The following is a 20,854-nucleotide window of genomic DNA, read 5'->3' as shown; positions in this document are numbered from 1 at the left end:
TATTTGTATCATCTTCCTATGACTGTCACCTCCACTAACCTGGGGGCATCTGGAGAGCATGACCTGAATTGCATTCATCTCTGCATCCCCATTGCCTGGCGCTGGGCTGGGACAGAAGTTCAAACACTGAGGTTCAAACAGTGGTAGTCACCATGAGAATCCCAAAAAGGGCTGCAGTCAGCAATGAGGGCTTCAGGGAAGAGGTAGGAATGAACCCCAGAACAGAGCTAGAAGTTTGAGGATAGCTCAGACAACCCTCCCTTTTACCGACAAGCAGTAAGTTGCTTGCCCATGGCCAGAGGGGTCAGATGGCAGAGGGGTCTATAACACAGGCCTCCAGATTCCCACAGTGCTGGAAAGTACAGAAGCAACCTGCAGTTGTGGTTGCTTCTATACAGCACTCAAGTTTACAACGTGGGTTTGTACACAGAGAGTAGTCACACTATGCCAATAATGCCTGCCGTCTGAGCAGCCTGGTTAGTGGGAAAAGTGGGAGCCGTGGGCACTCCTGTTACTTGCTGTGAACCCCAATTTCTGTACCTAAAACAGAATACCAGTATCCACCTTGCAGGTTAAGTAATGTGTGACACACCCAGGGTCATGTAAGCATTGGAATGCCTGGTTTCCGGCCTTAACATCCTTGTGATGACTGGGCTCACCAGCTGGCGGCTTCCAGGCAGGCCCCCCACGACTCTTCTCCTCAGCAGTCCGGGCCTGGTCACCACCACACTCCCTTGCCTTTCTGTTGCAGCAAATCCCAGTCTCTGACTAACAGCCTCAGCACATCCGACACTTCCCAGCGCAGGACCGCAAATGAAGACGAGGCCAAGGCCGAAACCATCCGCAACCTGAGGAAGTCCTTCGCCAGCCTGTTCTCCGACTAACCCGGTCCAGCCTAGGAAGAGTGGACCCCCCCACCTCATCTTCCTGCTCAGCCTTGGTTCCTGATGGAACAGAATGGAGGGCCTGAGAACAGACTTTCTAAATGCCTTTGACCTAGGAACTGAGTATCTATACGTGTTCCCACTTTCCTTCATAGTGACATTCAGCTTTGTCCCACTGAGTGGTGGGCCTTTGAGAGCCTGCAGGTTCCTCAACACAGGCCTTAATGATGGGCATCCCATCACCCTGCCCACCCAGATGCTTGCTTCCCTGCCTCAGATAACCAAGTGAGATGTCTGTGTGTAGCTAGTGTCCTGTCTTTTAGTGTTTTGCTTGCCTTTGGGCAAAGGCCCCACCTCCTCTCGGCCTGGCCCCAACTCCATCAAATGCAGACCCTGTAGTCAGACCTCAGCAATACAGGAGGCAATAACCTATGGACAGTGTTTTGCAAACAAAAGGGGGGAAGCCCAGCCAGCGGGACCTCTCACCCACCCACGCTGGTTTCATCAGGCTAGAGGCTACACCTCAGACAAGGCAAGCAAGGGCCCCTCTCGCCTGGCCACCTGTGGGCTCCTGATGACCATGGAAAGCAACCAGATCCTGTGTACAAGTGGGGCCTCTCAGAGCATGGTAGAAACAGAGGAAAGCTCTGGAAATGCGGCTCTCGCCCAGCATGGACAGCCAAGGACAGGCCACAGGCTCTCTTAGGAATCATTACTAGTGCCCAGAGGAGGAGGAGGATGCCCTCAATTGCCCAAGGAAGGAGTTAGGGTAGGGCTCGTTCGCCCATGCTGTTCCACCGCCAGGAATTTCCTCTAAATTCCCACCAGGAATGCTGTTTACTGCGCAAAAATATATGAGGAACCAGAGAATCAGCAGATTAGTGTCACAGGACCATAAACAGTAACTTCTAGGTTGGCATTTCACAAACTGCACGGCAAGATGTAGGTTACTCAATTACAAAAAGGTCCCTTGGCCAAACATGCTGAGGAAACACTGCTTCTATTTCCTTTTCTGAGATTAGTAGCACACATTCCATGTCAAAGGCTCCTGGAATTCCTGCGTGTGACATCAGCTTTAACTATGTCTAACCCAAACCTATCGGACTCAACAGGCTGCCGGTAGAGCCGCAGAATGCAGTCCTGACGCCCTTTCCAGTGCTCCTTCTCTGCATCAGATGGCCTCCCACACCGGATGGGAGCAGGGCTATCCCACATCACCCAGCACCTGTTACTAGACACATGGCTGGTGCCAGAACCAACCTCCTGGTCCCAGAAAGAGCCCAGTATATTAGGACATAGCCAGTGTGATGCCAGTACAGCCCCTTTGTGTCCTGAGACAGGTCTTGCCTTCACTGTTCACGGGGGAGGGAGAGAGGTAGACAGGAAAGTGCCTTTGGCTTGGAGCTACATTCTGAATAAAAGAATGAGAAAAACCATGTAGGGTGGGGTGTAACCCAGAAGCCCATGGTTTGGGGGCTTAGAAACAGGAAATACCTAAGGCAGTCATCACTGGAAGAGAGAGATTAAGATCAGAAGTCAATCTCAGCCACTTCTCATTTAGTAATAAAGTTCAGCTCGAAGCACACAACAAAGGGATGCTAGGCTAACAGTTCCTCAAAGTGCGGGCCACGGCTGTGCACCTAGCTGGCTTCATCTCAGACCAAAGGAGTCAGCCTTTCTGGGCCTAAGGTCCAACCCTCTATCTTTGTCATCTCCCCAAGTGTTCTGAGTGCACACGGAAGTGAGACCAGCAGCCCTGAGTTGCGGCGTCTGGGAGAGCTGCTCCGGGATCAGCAGTACTGGTGTGGATTCATCACAGCCTGGGGCCTCTCTTTGGGTGAGCAAAACTAGTAGCTCCATGAACAATGACTGTGTGGCTTTGATTTTCACATTTTCCTTTATTCTGTCCCTAAACACATCTCAATATTCAAACTCTATCCCCCAGAAAGTCCAACTACAGCAGCACAAACTCCTTTGTCAGGCTGGACATCCCGATGTTTGTAACCGTGCACAGACAGGTGATCCATGACGGAACACTGGTTTATACCAACACGCAAATCAATTTTCCCACTGGTCTGTAAGCACCGAGATCCCCACAGTGGACTGTGTTCTCATACAGGTTAGCACATTCCTACCCAACATTTAACTTTAATAACTGATATTTTAAAAATGGGAATGGACAAAGAGCAAGGGTGAGCGGAGTCCCTCTGTAGGGATTCTAAAAGGTGTTTGTTGATATTTTTTGCTTTGCTTCACCATTCTGCTCCAAAGAGAGGCTGGCAGTTTCCCTCCACACCAACATTGTGAAGCTGAACGGTGACAAGGATCCATTGTTTTGTGGCAGTGTAGCACAGTGAGCAGGGATGTGTACTCACAGCTCCCACAGCCACCTCCACCAGCCAGACACCCTCCAGATGGTCCTCCTAGCAACATGAAAAATGGTCCTGTCATTAAATGTAAAACCACTTTCCAGGGACACTGGAGCACACACCACTTCTCACCCACTCACTCCCTGCACTCTCTCCATCACTACGACATGCCTTCCCAACCTCCAGGGCCTGCTCAGGCGGCGTAGTTCTACCTCTCCAAACTTCAGGGGTGAGGGGCCTTCACTCACATGGTAACAACACCTTGGTTGCAAACCCCAAGAGCCTGAATATCAACTACCTGCTGGCAGTTCTGCCCTGACTTCACTGGGAAAGGCAGTCTCGGGGAAAGCAAGCTGGTGCACGTCTCGTGAATGAGGTAGGTGAGGAAAGCACAGAGTACACTGCTTGGCACACAGCAGGTGGTCAGGACATGCTTAGGTTGGAATTAATAAAATGTAAACAAAAAGTTAAGATTGAAGCAAAAGTCTGTTTTATTTCTAAGAGGGCCAATGTGAGGAGGTCACTTGCTCAAGAACACAATCAAACCAATAGAAAGATTAATAAAATAAAGTAAGCAGCCTAAGAAAATCTATGGCACACTTTTTGCCCTCAGAAAGGTTTCAGACTGCAAACTGAGTCAGCAGAGAAATGAAAGCAAGCAGAATCGGGGCCATGAGACTCCCACCACCCCGGGTGAGCAGGGCCCACAAAGGTGAGTTCCTGCAGGGCTGGCGGCAGGGCAGGGGGATGAAAACGGGGGAGGGGGAAGTGCCATTGTCAGCATCAGTCTGGAAGAAGAGGCTGGGAGCAGACCAGGACAATATGAAAGTCTGTACAGAGCCGACCCCACACCAGGTAGTCCCATGCTGACCACATACCACACGCAGCCCAGGGCCAAGCTGCCCCACAGCAGCGCCAGTGGGAGCCACCCCACAGGCATGGTGCCGGGGAACCCTGCCCTCCCAGAGCTGCAGAGCAGACTGAGCTTCTGTGCTTCCCTCAACCTTACTTAAGCAGGTTGGTAGCTCATTTTGTCCTATGCGTTTAGAATTGGTGAAAGGATGCAGGTTAGTCACAGTTTAAGCTGGTTAGGTCAGCCTTGCAGACATCAGCAATAATTTATTTTGGAGGAGCAGCTCATGGCCTAGGAGCTCTTCTGCATCTCGAATGTTTTCTTTATCCTAGAGAGCAAGCTGGCTGGTTACTAACTGTAATGACAAGTGTCAAAGTTGCCTTTGACTCCCAAGCAGTCAATGACTGAATTCAGTTTCACCCTAAGATTTAGACTCTAATACCCCGCCGGGGTTGCAACCCACAGGTTGAGAACCACTGCTCTAATAGAAGATGGCACCTTTGCTTTGATTAGACAAGCTGGAAGGTTGGGCAAATAGCAAGACAATTTAGTTCACTGACCAAACAATGCATATAGGGCACAGAAGCCCCCTTGTTTCCAGACAAACACACAGCAATAGGTGACACCTAGACAGGCAGATCCTGTGTTCAGAGCTCCCTCAAACAGCAGGCAAGGAGAAAACAAAACCGCTTGTGTTTCCTTTGGAAAACCAACCTAAAACTCAACATTCTTTCTACAGTGTGTATGTGTTATTCTTTAAAAATCTTAAATATTCTTCATTATTTTTACTTTGGTCCTCCCATTTTTAACTTCAATTTCCAAACACAGAATATTTTAAGTATCTACTCTTCATGGTCTTTCATTGAGTCCAGAGAGAAGGTAATATTTTCTTGTCCTTCAATTAACATTGCACTTGTTTTGCCATGGAATAGCAGAAATTTAAGCGCTGTAACCTATTGGAGAATTCCAGGAGACACTTAAAAGTTAAATATTTTCCATGACATACCTAGTACTTCCCAAATATCATATCCACTCCACATCTTCTGGAGGCAATGGGAGACTATGTGAAGGAGTATCAACTGTGCTCACCACACAGGAGAGAATGGGGCCTGCCTGCTCCTCCCCCAGGCTCTGTGATTTGGTAGCTACTGCCTAAAATAAGAGAAAGGCAAACCTTAACGCTGGGCCTGAGCATAGGAAGCAAAGGGAGGAGTGTCCAGCTGCGTTAGAGGAACCATCAAGAGATACTAGGCTAAGCAGTGGAATCACGGAGAGCCAGGCACGAGTGGGAGGAACAGAATTTAACTATTTTTACATAAGGAATCATAAAATCTTAAGTGTTGGAAAGAGGATCCCTCCCAAGACTCGATTTCCAGTCATGCCAAATCGTAGCTGTCATCTATGAATAAAGAGGAGAAGGGGGTAGCAAGCGCCTGTTAATAAAAATAGCTAAGAGGGAAAATTAGGGGTCACAGAAAGTCATTAAGACTGCAAGCCAATGACGTAGAACAGCATCTTACTAAAATGCACACCACAGCACTCTATCTTATTTCCATTACAAAATATCAAGGTGATGTCGGAAAATTAGTCATTGGGCTACTGCCAAACCATGATTTCCTTCTCATTATACACCAGCAATACGTAAAGCTCAACAGCCTCAATCTAATGAAAAGAACACAGATTTTACAAGCTTCTGACTATAAATTTAGCTATTCAGGAGCAAAAGCCTTCAGAGTTGTTTTAAGACTAAGCTATTGTGAGAGGACTGCAAATTTAGACGTATGGCACACTGCCCACATCCTCCACTGAGAGAAATTTCTACCATGTGCCAGTAAGTCTGAGATGAGGCTAGAGAGCAGCGTCTGTCTCTGCGGGACATCAGCACCACTCACAGACCCTCAGGGCCATTCGAAAACGCTGGATTTGGACAACTCGTTGCTTTATGATATTTGGTGCTTCTGGTCATCACTATGTCCTCCCGCCCCCACCACATATACACACACCACACACAGAGTGCAACCTGACATTACAAGGGCACAAACAGGTATACTGGAGAACAAGCGTATATTTGGACCCATCAGTTTTAGGGTGACTCTTGCAGCCCAGATCCAATTAAAGCCATATGGTGCCTACTGGACACTCACTTTGGAAAAGCTGTCCTGCAGCTCAGTTACTACCCGATTCCACTGCAAACGTTGGCAACCCCAGAGCCCTTTAGCTACACATTAAGCTACTAAAGGTGACATGGCCTCTGAAAAACCATATTTCTGACGAAATTTTCTTCACTGTGATGGAAAAAGACTATTATGTGTAGCAAAAAAATTTTTTCACATGTATGTAGGACTCAAAATATTCTCACAGCACGTAACATTCCAAACCATTTCCTTACATGCAAAACAGATTTTTTAAAAAGCAGGAAGACATTGGCAATATTCCGAACTATTTTCTACAGACAGTAACCAAGTTTTATTCCTGTGTTGTCATTCAGATTTTAGTCACTATAGCATGTTTCTATGGTTCTTTGTAAAATAAGACACTTGTTTGGCCTTTTTCTTATTATAGGAAAAATAAACTTTGAATTTTGTGTAGCTTAAATCTTAAAAAATAAATGTTCTTCAAATAAAGGCTATCTTTGAAGAACAAGTACCTGACCAGCATTCAAAGCAGTAACACTTGTTAAAAGAGGTCATCTACTTAGATTGCAAATTAGACATCAAGTGTTTAAAACACAAGGGGAAAGAAACCCTGACTGCGCTCCAGAAGCAGCCAGAAACAGAACAAGAGTCCCGATAACCCAGTGGTCGTCAACAGTGCTGCTTCAGAGCCAGAGGCTTCACCCCAAAACCCAAGAAAGGGCTGAAAGGCTGGGAGGAGGTGGTTGAGCTGGTGGGTGGCCAAAGTGCAGCTCAACTGAACTATCTCTGCTTTTATTCCCTTTATGAATCAGGCTTCTATAAATGGTCTCATCTGAAGAAAGGCTGCCACTTTAAAAATCCTCTGCAACAAATCCGATGTACTGACTCAGTTCTCTGACCACTTTGAAATGTCCGAGTCATGCTGTAAGGCTGTCCCAAATGTTTATTACATATCTTTCTGTAATAACTCAAGACTGCCATGTGAATGACACTTAATTTTTTTAAAATTTGGTACAGAACATTATCAATAAACAATGTCCATTCTAGAGGGGAATTCAGAGGGTAGAATTCAGAAGCCAACTATTCCCAAGGCCAATCCTGTCATGACGTGACTCTGGGCCACACCACCCCTGGAGCTTTAAATATAGCTACTGAAAGGCCTCTGTGAGTACATTCCTTACCACTACAATCAGAAAACAGGAGAGGTCAACACCTTAACAAGATGCTATCTGCAGCTGAAGAAACAAAACCAAACGGGCTCCAGAAGTGGCCTTACAAATCAATCACATGAATGGCAGCCGGCTGTCCGTTGGCCGGCCCCTGCTAGGTCTTAAGGGAAATCTGTCATTGGGGCTACCTCGCCCTGGCAAGATGGGGTTAGTTCCTGGAAATGGGCCAATTGGATCAAATCGCGGTCTGAGTGGAGGGAACTGGCCAGGTGCCTCCCCAGGCCCAGGTATGAGTGAATTGATTGGGTCCCCAACATAGGGAAGTGTTAGTCTTTCATCATATTCACCACCAATGATTCCTGGAGGAAGGAGAGAGCTGGGAGGGAAAGGCCTGGGGTACAAGGGGCCCGGGTAGAACGGGCTGGGGTGGGGCGACAGCGGCGGGAATACCAAGTGCCTTCTCTGAGCTTCTTTTCTTTGTTTGTACTTCTTCCTGTACAACTGAAGAAGAACAAGATCTGGTGAGTGACTGGGACATCTCCCCAAAGCTCCGACTTGCTTTCACTGTACAGATCTATTTCCCATGCTGGCAAGGCAGGCAAAGAAACCAGTGCACAGAAAAGGACCAGAACCAGTTTCTACGTGAGTGACTAAGGTACTGGCTCTGAATACAATTCTGAATTAACTCTATTTTTTTCTTTTTAAGATTTTATTTATTGATTTTAGAGAGGAAGAGAGAAAGGGTGGAGGAGCAGGAAACATTAACTCAGAGCAGTTGCCTCTTGTATGTGCCTTGACCGGGCAAGCCCAGGATTTTGAACCGGCGACCTCAACATTCTAAGTCAATGCTCTACCCACTGTGCCACCACAGGTCAGGCTGACCTCTATTCTTAACCACCCTGCATCTGAGCATCTGTGCCAACTTGGAGCAACAATAAATGCAAAGAAGGGGTAACTGAGTGACATGTACTTTCAAGACTGCACTCCAGAGTGCTCAAGCTAATATGCAATTTTAAGTCACCCTGTTTTGAAAGTGGAAAGTTTAAGTATTTGCTAAAACTAGCATGCTACAAAATATAAAGTTAAGGTAGTTAAAGTATTGGGGGCGGAGAGGAGGGCAGCACCTAAATTCTCTTTTTCAGTTAAATTATGTCCTTAATGGATCTCAATTTAAACAAAAACAAAAAATAGATGCCAGCCCTGGCCAGTTGGCTCAGTGGCAGAATGTTGGCCTGGTATGTGGATGTCCCAGGTTCGATTCCTGGTCAGGGCACAGAGGAGAAGTGACCATCTGCTTCCCTACCCCTCCCCCTCTCGCTTCTCTCTCTCTCTCTCTCTCTCTTTCTCTCTCTCTCTTCCCCTCCTAGAGCCATGGCTCAATTGGAACAAGTTGGTCCTGGGCACTGAGGGTGGTTCCACGGCCTCCATCTCAGGCGCTAAAAAATGGCTCTGGTTGCAAAAGAGGAAAGGCCCCAGATGGGCAGAACATTGCTCCCTAGTGGGCTTGCCGGGTGAATCCCAGTCAAGGCGCATGTGAGAGTCTGTCTCTGCCTCCCCTCCTCTCACTAAAATTAAAAAAAAAAAAAAATAGATGCCAATTTCAGAGGCTAGGACATATTTTGTAGATATTTGAGTACTTTCATTGAATTTTATTCTTCTGTAGTCATTTGTCCCAAGTTTTTCTCAGCCCTATTGATGACTTTTACAGTAGGCAACTGCAAATAAAATAATATCACTTACTCTTTTCATGATGTGCTGTTCTAACTGGCAGGAGGCTACTCCCACACAAAAGCAGCTACTTTAAACATTGTTTGTAACAGAAGAGGGAAAGTTATATATTAACTATAGGTGAAAAACACCCATTGTGTTAAGACTTTCTTCTTGTGTAATTACAAGAAAATAAGGACTGAGTCTAAAGTAAGTTGAAAATATTTCCATTTACTAGAAATTAGTAATAAATTTAATGAAAATAGATTTCATGACCTCATAATAAAGTGAAAATATGCCCTAAATGTATTAATCCACTAGTTATTTCTGTGCTGTAAACATTAGCCATGGTATTTAAAAACACTTACTTCTTTCCAATCTATGTCTCGAACTCTAACAACACCATCTATAAAAGAAAAAATAAATAAATAAGGGTTTAAAAATGCTTCATTCCTCCAACGTTAAACAACAGGTTTGCTTCTGTCCTAAGGAAACTGAAGCTACTTCATTAAGCACAAAAAAAGGACAGGAATCAATGTTTTAACACACACAGGGTCATTTGTACTTCCTGGAACCTAATTCAAATCCTTCCCGGACAGCTGAGGGCAGCCATCCCTGTTGTGTCTACAAGGAAATTCGTGATAAAATCTGAACACTCAGCTTACAAACAAGCCTGCGGAACACAGTCTGGAAATGAGATAGAGACTGATGGATTTTAAACCTGAACTCAAATATATAAGAAAAAAGTATTGTTCCTTCCATGGGTATTTTTATCATAGCCTGCTTTTTTTCATTGGTTCTTCCATACATGTTGGTCATTTCATCTTTTCATTTTGACTGTAATATATTTTTTTAATTTTTGAGATGACATTCGCTGCCTCCAGGGACTAAATAACATTTTAAACTTTGGATTCAGGGGCAGAAATAAAGAACAAGGACCTGAGAAATCAAGAAGGAAGAAAAGTAAATACCAGGTCATACACACTTCTTACACTTTGAAGTTTAAAACAAAACAAGTTTTTGACCATCCAAATAACTCTATGTGATACTCTTATCTAAAAGTGGGAGTTGGAGGGGGGGATCTAGGACTATCATTCAAACTTTTTAATGTGGATGACAAATATTTTACATTGTAACACAGTGTATAGCTATTTAACAGAAATATGTTGACTCCTATTTTATATAATTATGCTAATTTTTATTTATTTATTTATTTTGGTAAAATGACTTCCAAGTCAGACCCTGAGGAGTAAAGCTGTCTCTCTTGCATTTCTCTGTCCTAAAGTCTACTTAGTCAAGACGCTATCTATGTGTTGCACAGGACACAAAAATGAATGAGGAGAGTTTGCAGGACATAGGCAAAGGTTTATGATGCTTAAAATCTCCTTACAATTGGCTGAATGTTATGGATATTTGCAACCCAAAAAAATAACCTGTAACTAAAACTTTTAAGCTGAGTAATTAAGAATTAAGACCTCAGTAAGAAAGAGCCTTTCTTGTTAACACGTTATCATGGAAATCACCTCGAAAATCCCGCAGATATAAACACCTCCACAGAAGTTGATCATTTGATGCAATAAAGAGGTCACGACAAACTGCAGACAAAGACAGGACAGAACGAATGTCCAAAAGTCGGAAGATCCGCAGCTTCAGCTCCAGGGGCAGGACCACCAACCCAAACGCATCTGGCAGGTTCAGCGCTAAAGGGAAGAACAGTATCACTGAGCACAGAGCATCCAGCTTCCCCACTTTCCACCCAGTGGGCAACTTGCTCCTATAAAGCAGATGGGTACTTCATGGGCTTTTATAACTGGCTCCCAGAGCCGCCACTTATTAACTGTGCGTCATTGGACAAGTTACTAAAACTTGGTCTAATTCAACTTCCTCATCTATAAAATGGGTTAATAATATCACCTACCTCACTGAGTTGAGAATTAAATGTCTTAATATATATGGAGTGCTTAGAACAATGTTTAGCACACAATAAGCACTCAGGTGTTAGCAATTACCATTAGACAGCCTGAGAAAAAGGGAGGTAGATAAATTCAGAAGCAAAACCAAGAAAAGAATAATAATATATTTCAAATCAAATGAAAATTATTTTTTCCTTGTTATTGAATATATGTGCTATTATTCTCCACTAGCAAAGATAATAAAAATCCAATAAAAGGTTTTTAAAATTCACATTATTCTCTTCCCTCACCACCAATTAAATAAGGAAACAATAGTAATAACAGCCTTGGCACCATGCAACTTGAGGTCTAAAATATTATTCCTCTGTAGCTGGCAAATAAAAGTCATATATCTATCTATATAAGTCTGAAATTATTTACCAGCTAAAGGCTTGTGGAAAATTATAATTTTTATACTTCCCCACCCCACTACCATCAGGCTTGGCACGTTGACTTGTTCTGTCCAATGAAATAGGAATGGAAGTGGAATATCATTGCTAAGCAAAAGCTTTCAGAGCCCACACATGGTGGGGCCCCAGAAGAGCATGTCTGGGCGAAGGCCCACTCCTTCAACCAGAGCTACCCACACTCAACATGTACATGAGGGAGAAGTCAGTGTTCACTGTAAGTCACTGAGACGTTTAGTATATTTACTACAACACAAATAAAAGCTAACTGATACCAGGATCTCGAGTAAATTATAAATCTCACTGAATTATACAGTTTCATCATCTATTAAATGAGAATAAAAGCTACTTCAAAGTTGTTGGTGTTAAGAACACATGTGAAATATCCAAAGTACCTAATATAGAGCCCCAATAAATGTTGTTTAAAAAAAAGTTAGATTGAATTTATTTATTCATTTACGGGGCCAGACCCTGGCTAGGCCATGAGAATACAAAACTGAGTAAGACATGTTCCCGCTTTCAAGATTTCACAACCTTGGGTGGAAAGAAATCATATCAACAACTACAATACACTGAAAAGAGGACTACAATAAAGATATGTAGTACAACATGCTGTGGAAATACAAAGAGGAAGTGAATAACATTTAAGGGAACATTTAAGCTTAATCTTAATGTTAGAGCAGAATTTCACTAGGAGGAGAAAAGAGGGAAGAGTCACGAGCACAGTACATAAACGTACATTCTTTCTGCCATTCGACCTGTGATCATTTATCATCTCACCTTGTCGAGTAAAAGCCAGAAGAGGATATACCAGCTGGTCTTTGAAGAAGCGAGAAAGTTTCTGAAGATCTTTGTATATCTTGGATACATTTTCCCCTAGAATAATTTTTAAAATAAAAAATCAAGACACAAAATCAAGCAAAAAAACTTGCAATGGCATCCCCTACTTTGGCCAGACCAAATCCAAGTGATAAATATTCACAAATTCTTACAGAGACACAAAACAAAATCTCCAGTAGAAGAGGAAGTATACAGTGTGTGACTCTGAAAACTAAATCTTACATCTAAAACAAAAAACCCTACAGTATCAAATTAGTTGAGCTATACCCAATCTATATAGCTCATAGGCTACAATTCAGTAGGAAACACGGCGGTATGCAAAGATTTACTGAGTATCTACCAATCTGTTCAGAGCACTGCAGATACAGTGGAGAGCCACTCTTGTGAAGCTTAGACCCTAGTAGAATAAAATGGTATTTATCACATGATGACTATGTATCAGCAACTGTGTCAAGCAGTTTTCAAGCCTTCTTTAGAATCAGCAAGTCTTCCTAAGTAAAAGATAAATATTGTTATTCCCACTTTAAAAACAGGACAAGAGCCCTGGTTGGTTGGCTCAGTGGTAGAGCGTCGGCCTGGCGTGCAGGAGTCCCGGGTTTGATTCCCGGTCAGGGCACATAGGAGAAGCGCCCATCTGCTTCTCCACCCTTCCCCCTCTCCTTCCTCTCTGTCTCTCTCTTCCCCTCCCACAGCCAAGGCTCCATTGGAGCAAAGTTGGCCCAGGCACTGAGGATGGCTCTGTGGCCTCTACCTCAGGTGCTAGAATGGCCCTGGTTGCAACAGAGCAATGCCCCAGATGTGCAGAGCATCGCCCCCTGGTGGGCATGCCAGGTGGATCCCGGTTGGATGCATGACTGCCTCCCCATTTCCAACTTCAGAAAAATACAAAAAAAAAAAAAAAAGGACAAGATATAGAGAGCCCATCCAAGGCCTTAGAGTAAGTGGCAGGGCAGGGTACAAACCTCCAAAGCACTCATGTTAGCCACTAAACTGCTACTCAAAGTGTGGTCCAGGGCTCACCTGAATTGACATCACCTGGGAGATGTGTTGACACACTGAATCTCAGGACCCACCATAGACCCACTGAATCAGAAGCTGCATTTAATAAAATCCCCAGGTAACACACATGTACATCACAGCATGTACACTGTCAAACTACACCTGAGGTTCCCACTTCAGTTTTGCTATATATTTACCAAGTGTATAACCTGAACTCTCTGATCCTGTTTAAAGGAGACACCCCACTGCACCAGAGATGAAAGGTTAAAATTTAAAGTTCCACACACAGTGCCTAGTATATATCAGTAGACAATCAGTTTATGCTTGCTCCCCCTAGCCCATATTTATGCACCTATCTATAATAAATAAAATGTGTACAATAACCTGATTGATAATAAGAAAAACTATGCAACTAAACTCTAAACCTTTGTTGCATGAACTACAATCTTAAGTTGAAATCAAATTTCAAGATATTTTTAAAATTAATTTGGTTTAATGGCCTTCTACAAGTGTGAAAACTGATTTTCTGTAAACAAAATTTTTCCTTCAAAGACCTATTAAAAAATTAGGAACTTATAAATAAAAGAATAAATAACAGTATCTAGTATATACTAGGTACTATAAGCCACAGTAAAAATTAATTTAAATGACTTATTATGACTCATTAAGTGAGCAGTATATTCCTACTCATCATAAAAAGTATTACATGGAAAAAAAAACTCAATTAATATAGTCCATAAACTTATAAGAAAAACTGTATTAACTGTTTTCCTCCCTTTCACTTTCTTTTTAACAGAAACCAAAGAATGAATCTGAGCTATATTCCTATAAAAATTGTTTTTAAAAACAGGCTTAGAAGTCAAATCTATTCCAATCCTGAATTTCACCATTTATTAGTTCTGTGACTTTGAAGTAATTTAACCTCTACTAGACCTATTTCCTGATCTGTGAAATGGATGTAACAACTTCTACTGCTATAGACTGTAGAGTATTTCTACTCCCCACAGTATAGAAATGAATATACCATGTTGTAGCCAAAGAATTTCTGGTCCTAATGGTAAGACCATCTTTATAGATCTATGTGTCCAGCTCATGCATTCTCAACAGGGGTAATATTGCCCCTGCCCCCAACAGGGCAAAAAAAATAAAATCCTAGTTATTACATTGGTTTACACCTTCAAAGGGCCACAGTATACAAATAAATACACAGTATATCTATGGTATTAAGTTTTCATGGGGGAGAACGATTAGGGGGAAAAATGTGTACAAAGGCTCATTAGGGGATTGATAAGAAAAACGATTAAGAAACACTGGTCTAGTATAACATTATATGTTCAGAGACCATTACAAATTGTACAGGTGATGCTTGAACAACAGAGGTTTCAACAGCATGGGTCCACTTACAGATTTTTGTCAATAAATACACAATCAGTCTCCTAAATCCCCAGTTTTGCATCCTCAGATTCAACCAACAGCTATAGAAAATGCTGTTTTCCATCCACGGCCAGCAATCTGTAGATGCGAGGGCCAACCGCATACATTGTTTTGTGTCATTTTATCAAAGGGACTTGAGCATTGTGGGCTTTGATATCCACAAGGAATCCTGGAACCAGTCCCCTCAGATACCCAAGGGCCAACTATAGTTAAGTTTTGGGGGAGTCAAAAGGCTCTACATGGATTTTTGACTGCATGGGGGCTTAGCACCCCTAACCCCAGTGTTGTTCAAAGGTTAACTGCATTCTGATGTCTCATTTTCCCATCAGTTTTGGATTATATAGGTGAGTCTCTCAAGGCCTGATGCCCTTGAGAACTAACAAGACCAAGTCTCTCGGCTTTCAAAGCAAAGATCCAGAACTTGGTGGTCTTCCCTTAAAAGACACTGCTTTAAATGTCATCTCCCACTATACACACCACTCTCCAAGTGGATTTTAAAACCCTCTTAAGTTTACTATGCGGATGAAATGAAATAACACCTGTAAAAGCACAAAACAAGCACTTAAAGATGGTATTTCCCTCTCCTCCCAAACCCTTCTCACACAGCCACCAACCCCCTCTCATCCTATGGCTTAAATGAACAAATGAAAAGGAAAACTTGTCTTCTTTGCATCTATTAATAATTTCATAAAAAAACAGTATAAGCAAAACCACGCCTAGAATGCAAACTTGATAAAGGTCCAATCTGCATCAAATAGCAATCAAATTTATATAGGTTTAAGCAAACATCTTCAATAATAAAGCTTCATTATATGACTTCCACACAACACAGATCCCCTCCATATTGGTTAAACACTAATGCTCAAAAAAACCCACGATTAATTCAGAAATTATGAAGCATGTATAGTGTGCAATAAATTACATGCTAGTATCATTACATAATGTCAGTGTAAATATAATCCAGCATCCCAAGACCTAAGAAAAACAGGAAACAAAAACTGCAACATTGTCTTGAATTTGCTTTGCTCTCATTCAGAAGACTTCAGTTCTGAACAGGACCTTTCAGTTTTCTACAAATGAACCTCTCAAAGCTTCATCCCAAAAGTTAAATCATGGTTATATTACCTAGTTCCTCTTTGCAAATAAAAGATTCTGGCAGCAGCTGCAATTTTTTCACACTTCTAAGTTCACCGTTGATTTTTAGTGTAGCTGTAAAGAAGCAAAACAAAGATGGAAATTTGTCACTTCATCAATTGCCTTCATTTTTCAGTATGGGATTGATTTCCTTGACCAAAATATGCGAAGCACACATTATACAAAACACACTGCTCTGTGCTCATTTCCTTCCCTCACAGCAAAGTCCAAAGTGTAAACCTGTCAATGCATAAATTAAAAATCACTTTAAAATACAGTAAGCATATTTACATAATACAGAAATAAAAAGTATTACAAACAACAGCTCATTAGTAATTGAAAGACATGCAATGAAGTTAATAGGAGACAGTTAAACACAATAAAATCATTATTTCTACCAATGACACTAAAAACTGCATTTATTTTTTATTTAACCCTTGGCAGTGAGTCTTCCCTTGTTTATTAAACGAATCCTCTCATTTTCAAAGCATCAGCTCTCTCTAGACCCAACAGACCAATATTCTTGACATCACCAGAGGGTTCATTTTCAATCACATATACAAAGGCATGCTTCATCTCATTCTATGAAAGAGCCAGTGATGTGCTGATGCCCACGTGCTCCGAGCAGGATGTGTTGGCTGAAGGAGAGATTTAAGGACACACTGCTCCTTTTCAAAGAACTGAGCCTGGAATGGCTCTCTGCCATGCAAGTCTGCAAGTAGCTGATTTGCCAAGAATGGTAAATAAACAAAGCAGCAGAAACTGAGAAGCGTAAGACATTTAGCAGCTATTCTCTTTTAATTAACCTGAAACTAGTAAACAGGTTATTATACACATGTTGTTAAAGCGCTTTTGTAAGAAACTTAGACTAAAATACAACCTCACATTTACTGTGTGGTAACTTCAACCTTGCAAGTCATGATGTGGTGTAACAGGATGACCAACCGAAGACAGAAACTGCTGACCCTCTGGTAGAAGAATGCCCAACTAAAAGTTGTGATGAACTATTGAAAGACATTCCTAGGTCCTGTGCCATCAGATAATCACGTCCTGACAAATATGCAATACCACCAAAGAGGCTAAAGCTAAAATTCTGAGCCCTGGCCAGATAGCTCGGTTGGTTAGAGCATCGTCCTGAAACACACGGTTGCTGGTTCTATCCCTGGTCTGGGCATATACAGAAACAGATCCTTTCCTCTCTTGCTAAAAATCAATAAATTTAAAAATAAATTTTTAATTAAAAGAAAAGCTAAAAATTTGAGATTTTAAATAACTTTTGAAAAATCCAGTGATTAAAAGGAAATAACAGAAATTACATTAATCAGGAACCTAGAACTATCTTTCATTTTAAAGATCAAAGCTATGGAATGGCTTTAAAATTAACTATTAGCAGACAAAACATTTTCAAATAAAATCTTATAAAGGACCCCAATAAATAAACATGTTGCTGCTCAAGATTTCAGTGAGACAGGAATCCTCTCATGCCTCCTGCTTGTGTCCACCTCAGTGGGAACTAGTGCTGCAGAGCAGGCTGGAAACCACCGAGCTCAGACACATCGAAGCGCCTGCGCCTCTGCTACACAGAGAGGAGCTGTACTGGAAAATGCAAAATGCAGTCATTCAAATCTTCTACTTAAAAGGATTAACCTCAAAAATCAAAATGCAACAAAAATGAAAGATCCCAATCACTCAAATGGAATAGAGTATGTGATTCTGAGACTGCTCCAGAGACCACTGGTAGTGGGCATGTACTTGGAGGTGGCATTTGAGCTAAAATTAAACACAAAAGTGGGTGTATTTCTATCCCAGTGAAATTTCTTAACATGTAAGAGATCTAGAAAAAGTAACATCTCGGCCCTGGCCGGTTGGCTCAGTGGTAGAGCATCGGCCTGGCGTGCGGGGGACCCTGGTTCGATTCCCAGCCAGGGCACATAGGAGAAGCGCCCATTTGCTTCTCCACCCCCCCCCTCCTTCCTCTCTGTCTCTCTTCCCCTCCCGCAGCCAAGGCTCCATTGGAGCAAAGATGGCCCGGGCGCTGGGGATGGCTCCTTGGCCTCTGCCCCGGGCGCTAGAGTGGCTCTGGTCCCGGCAGGAGGGGCAGAGCATCGCCCCCTGGTGGGCAGAGCATCGCCCCTGGTGGGCGTGCCGGGTGGATCCCGGTCGGGCGCATGCGGGGGTCTGTCTGACTGTCTCTCCCCGTTTCCAGCTTCAGAAAAATACAAAAAAAAAGAAAGAAAGAAAAAGTGACATCTCAGGAGTTGGGAGGATTAAACACACACATACTAGGACCTCAGAACCCTTAGTGTTTCTGTGCAATTCTGTACTATTCAAGATGCCAAACTGAATAAAAAGGGACCCAGCTCAATCTCACCTCTCACCATCTCTCAGTTAAAAAATTAAAAATAAGCCTCACCAGGCAGTGCCACAGTGGATAAAGCATCAGCTTGGGACGCAGAGGACCCAGGTTCAAAACCCCAAGGTCGCTGGCTTGAACATGGGCTCACCCGGCTTGAGCTCGGGCTCACCAGTTTGAGCACGGCGTCACCAGCTTAAGTGTGGGATCATAAGACATGACGTATGGTCGCTGGCTTGAGCCCAAAGGTCTCTGGCTTGAAGCCCAAGGCCGCTGGTGTGAGCCCAAAGTCGCTGGTTTAAGCAAGGGGTCACTGGCTCAGCTGAAGCTCCCTAGATCAAGGAACATATGAGAAGCAATCAATGAAAAACTAAGGTGCTGCAACTATGAGTTAATGCTTCTCATCTCCTTCCCTGTCTGCCTCCTTTCTTTCTCTCTCTCTCTCTCTCTCTCTCTCTCTCTCTCTCTCTCCCTCTCGCCCTTCTCTATCAATAAATACTTTTAAATAAAATAAAAATAAAAAAACTATTCATAGGCATAAAGAAAAAAACAGATTCTTCAAAGAGTTCATATGTAATAGACCCATCTCACTCCTAATATCACAACTCCCACTGGAGCAAAAAAAAATTACGAGGTTAAGACAGCAAAAGAATAGGGCTGCCCAAAGAGTGAAGGCTGAGGGCCTAAACTTCAACCCCATATCCTACAACCTTTCAGACTTGTGTGATCAGTAATAGTATGGGGATTAAACAAAGCTGAGACTATATCATAATAGTCAATCAGTGAAGTGGCTATAAAACATGTGGAGAGAAACATGTAAATATTTGTAAACTAACGACCATGACCACGCCATCCAGTTACCATTTATGACGACCATGTTCCCCAAAGGCACACAGGTGAGAACAGCAGAGCCGCCCTCGCAGAGAGGGTGTGTATACTGCAGCCTGTACACACCTGCCCTCCAGTTCTCTGGCATGGACAGAGCTTTGGCTTCAGTCCCCTGGAGAATGAAAGGAAAAGAAACTATATAAATAACGAAAAAAGGTATTACTCTCAAAAACATTAAAATCCAGGAATTCCCTAACTTGTTGAGAAATAAGCATTCCATACAGTCCCCTTAATAAAATTTGTCAAATTATTAATATTGCTGTGAATAAAATTTTGATAGAAAAATGTTACAATATATTATCCTCCATCAAACATTTTGTTCAAATAGATAAAATAACATTAGAGATAGAGATTAATTTCTCTCTTCAAAAACTCACTTCTCTGCCTACAAGTCATATCATTATTCAAGACCCTAGCTCAAATATCACTTCCTTGGGAAGCCTTCTAAAAAGAGAATCCTGTTTGTCATTTTCTCTCTTTTATCCCCTAACATTCTGTTCATATTTCTATTGTTATATATTTCTATTATGCTATTTATCAGAATACATTATAATTTTCTTTTTATTCATCTCCCATACTTACAGACCCCCGAGAAAGAAGGCTATCTGTACATCCTAACTCCTGGCTTAGTACATGGCATGCTGCAGGTGTTTAATGGTCACTGAATTACTCTATGTTACTCTTAACATGGCCAGTTGTGGCATCGCTACTGCATGGCAGTATACAGAATCTCAGGCTCCACCCTAGACTTAGTCAACTAGAACCTGCATTTTAATAACATCCCCAGGTAGTCTATGCACACTGAAGTTTAAGAAACTACTCTAAATGTCCTCTGTGAATCTCTGGCATCCTATGTGTCAGTCTCTCCTAGAATTTAACCAATACAGTATAATGATGTGCATACTTGTCTCTCCCTCTCACTCTTGGACTATCTTAAGCAACCTGGGAAAAGAGACAAAGCACTGCACCTGACATTGGTAGGCACTTATCAACTGGAGAATGAATGGATGAATGAAAGCAACCACAGCATAAGAACAATGTCCCTCCTCCTAACTGAATCTTACTAAGTTACTGGAAATTCACAGGGCCATTAACATGAAAAATACTCTAGTAAACCGACATCCAGTCACACCTAGTCCATACTCATTGACCATATTTTATCTACATATTATCATATACAATCTTTTGGCTTTTTTTTAACCAGAGTTGTCATCACTTCTGTAATATTAATTAAAAACTGGTAAAACAAAAGAAGGAAAAGAGGGAAGGGGACATTTACTGATTGCCTACTGCATGCTCATCACTGTGGTCAGCATGGTACAATTAATACCCAACCACATTTAATAAAAAAATCTAGAATACACAACACTAGTCAGACTTAAAATACCAACACGTTGCTTGTTTTCTCCTGTAGTCTTACCTGAGGTATGTAACCCGTCTCCAACATGAGAAGGTGTATTGATACTATCAAGGCATCACTGAGACTAGAACAGTCAGCTGACTGATACAGGATCTCTAATGAATGGGGCACTTGCCCATCCACCGATTCACTGCAGAGCATTGGTTCTGAGGGGTAGAAACCTGTGCCTTCTTCCTTATCCACAACATCTTGAATTGACTCAACTTCAACATTTTGACTAGGCCCTGACTGAAAAGAATAAAAACAATGACTTCATTAAATAGACTTTTATACATATTTTGTATACTAAAGTGAACTGAGTTTAGTACAC

General features: G+C 42.4%; 2 protein-coding genes across 4 annotated transcripts in view; one reads left to right on the top strand and one right to left on the bottom strand.

Moving 5' to 3' along the window:
- Nucleotides 1-6,393, top strand: part of SYN3 (synapsin III) — a 445,360-nt gene extending 438,967 nt beyond the window's left edge. For both annotated transcript variants that reach the window (XM_066358238.1, XM_066358237.1), the window contains exon 14: nt 752-6,393. In XM_066358238.1, coding sequence (XP_066214335.1) covers nt 752-884 — 133 coding nt within the window. In that variant the 3' untranslated portion in view covers nt 885-6,393. The remainder of the gene's footprint in view (nt 1-751) is intronic.
- Nucleotides 6,394-7,166: 773 nt separating this feature from the next.
- FBXO7 (F-box protein 7) overlaps nt 7,167-20,854 on the bottom strand; it is a 28,698-nt gene continuing 15,010 nt past the window's right edge. For both annotated transcript variants that reach the window (XM_066358233.1, XM_066358234.1), the window contains exons 3-9: nt 20,545-20,772; nt 19,098-19,236; nt 15,875-15,958; nt 12,257-12,352; nt 10,641-10,817; nt 9,486-9,523; nt 7,167-7,911 (exon numbers count right to left, since the gene is read on the bottom strand). In XM_066358233.1, coding sequence (XP_066214330.1) covers nt 7,525-7,911; nt 9,486-9,523; nt 10,641-10,817; nt 12,257-12,352; nt 15,875-15,958; nt 19,098-19,236; nt 20,545-20,772 — 1,149 coding nt within the window. In that variant the 3' untranslated portion in view covers nt 7,167-7,524. The remainder of the gene's footprint in view (nt 7,912-9,485; nt 9,524-10,640; nt 10,818-12,256; nt 12,353-15,874; nt 15,959-19,097; nt 19,237-20,544; nt 20,773-20,854) is intronic.

Source organism: Saccopteryx leptura, chromosome 1, assembly GCF_036850995.1.
Source record: "Saccopteryx leptura isolate mSacLep1 chromosome 1, mSacLep1_pri_phased_curated, whole genome shotgun sequence".
Classification (NCBI taxonomy): Eukaryota; Metazoa; Chordata; class Mammalia; order Chiroptera; family Emballonuridae; genus Saccopteryx; species Saccopteryx leptura.
This window is presented reverse-complemented; position numbering and strand designations above follow the sequence as displayed.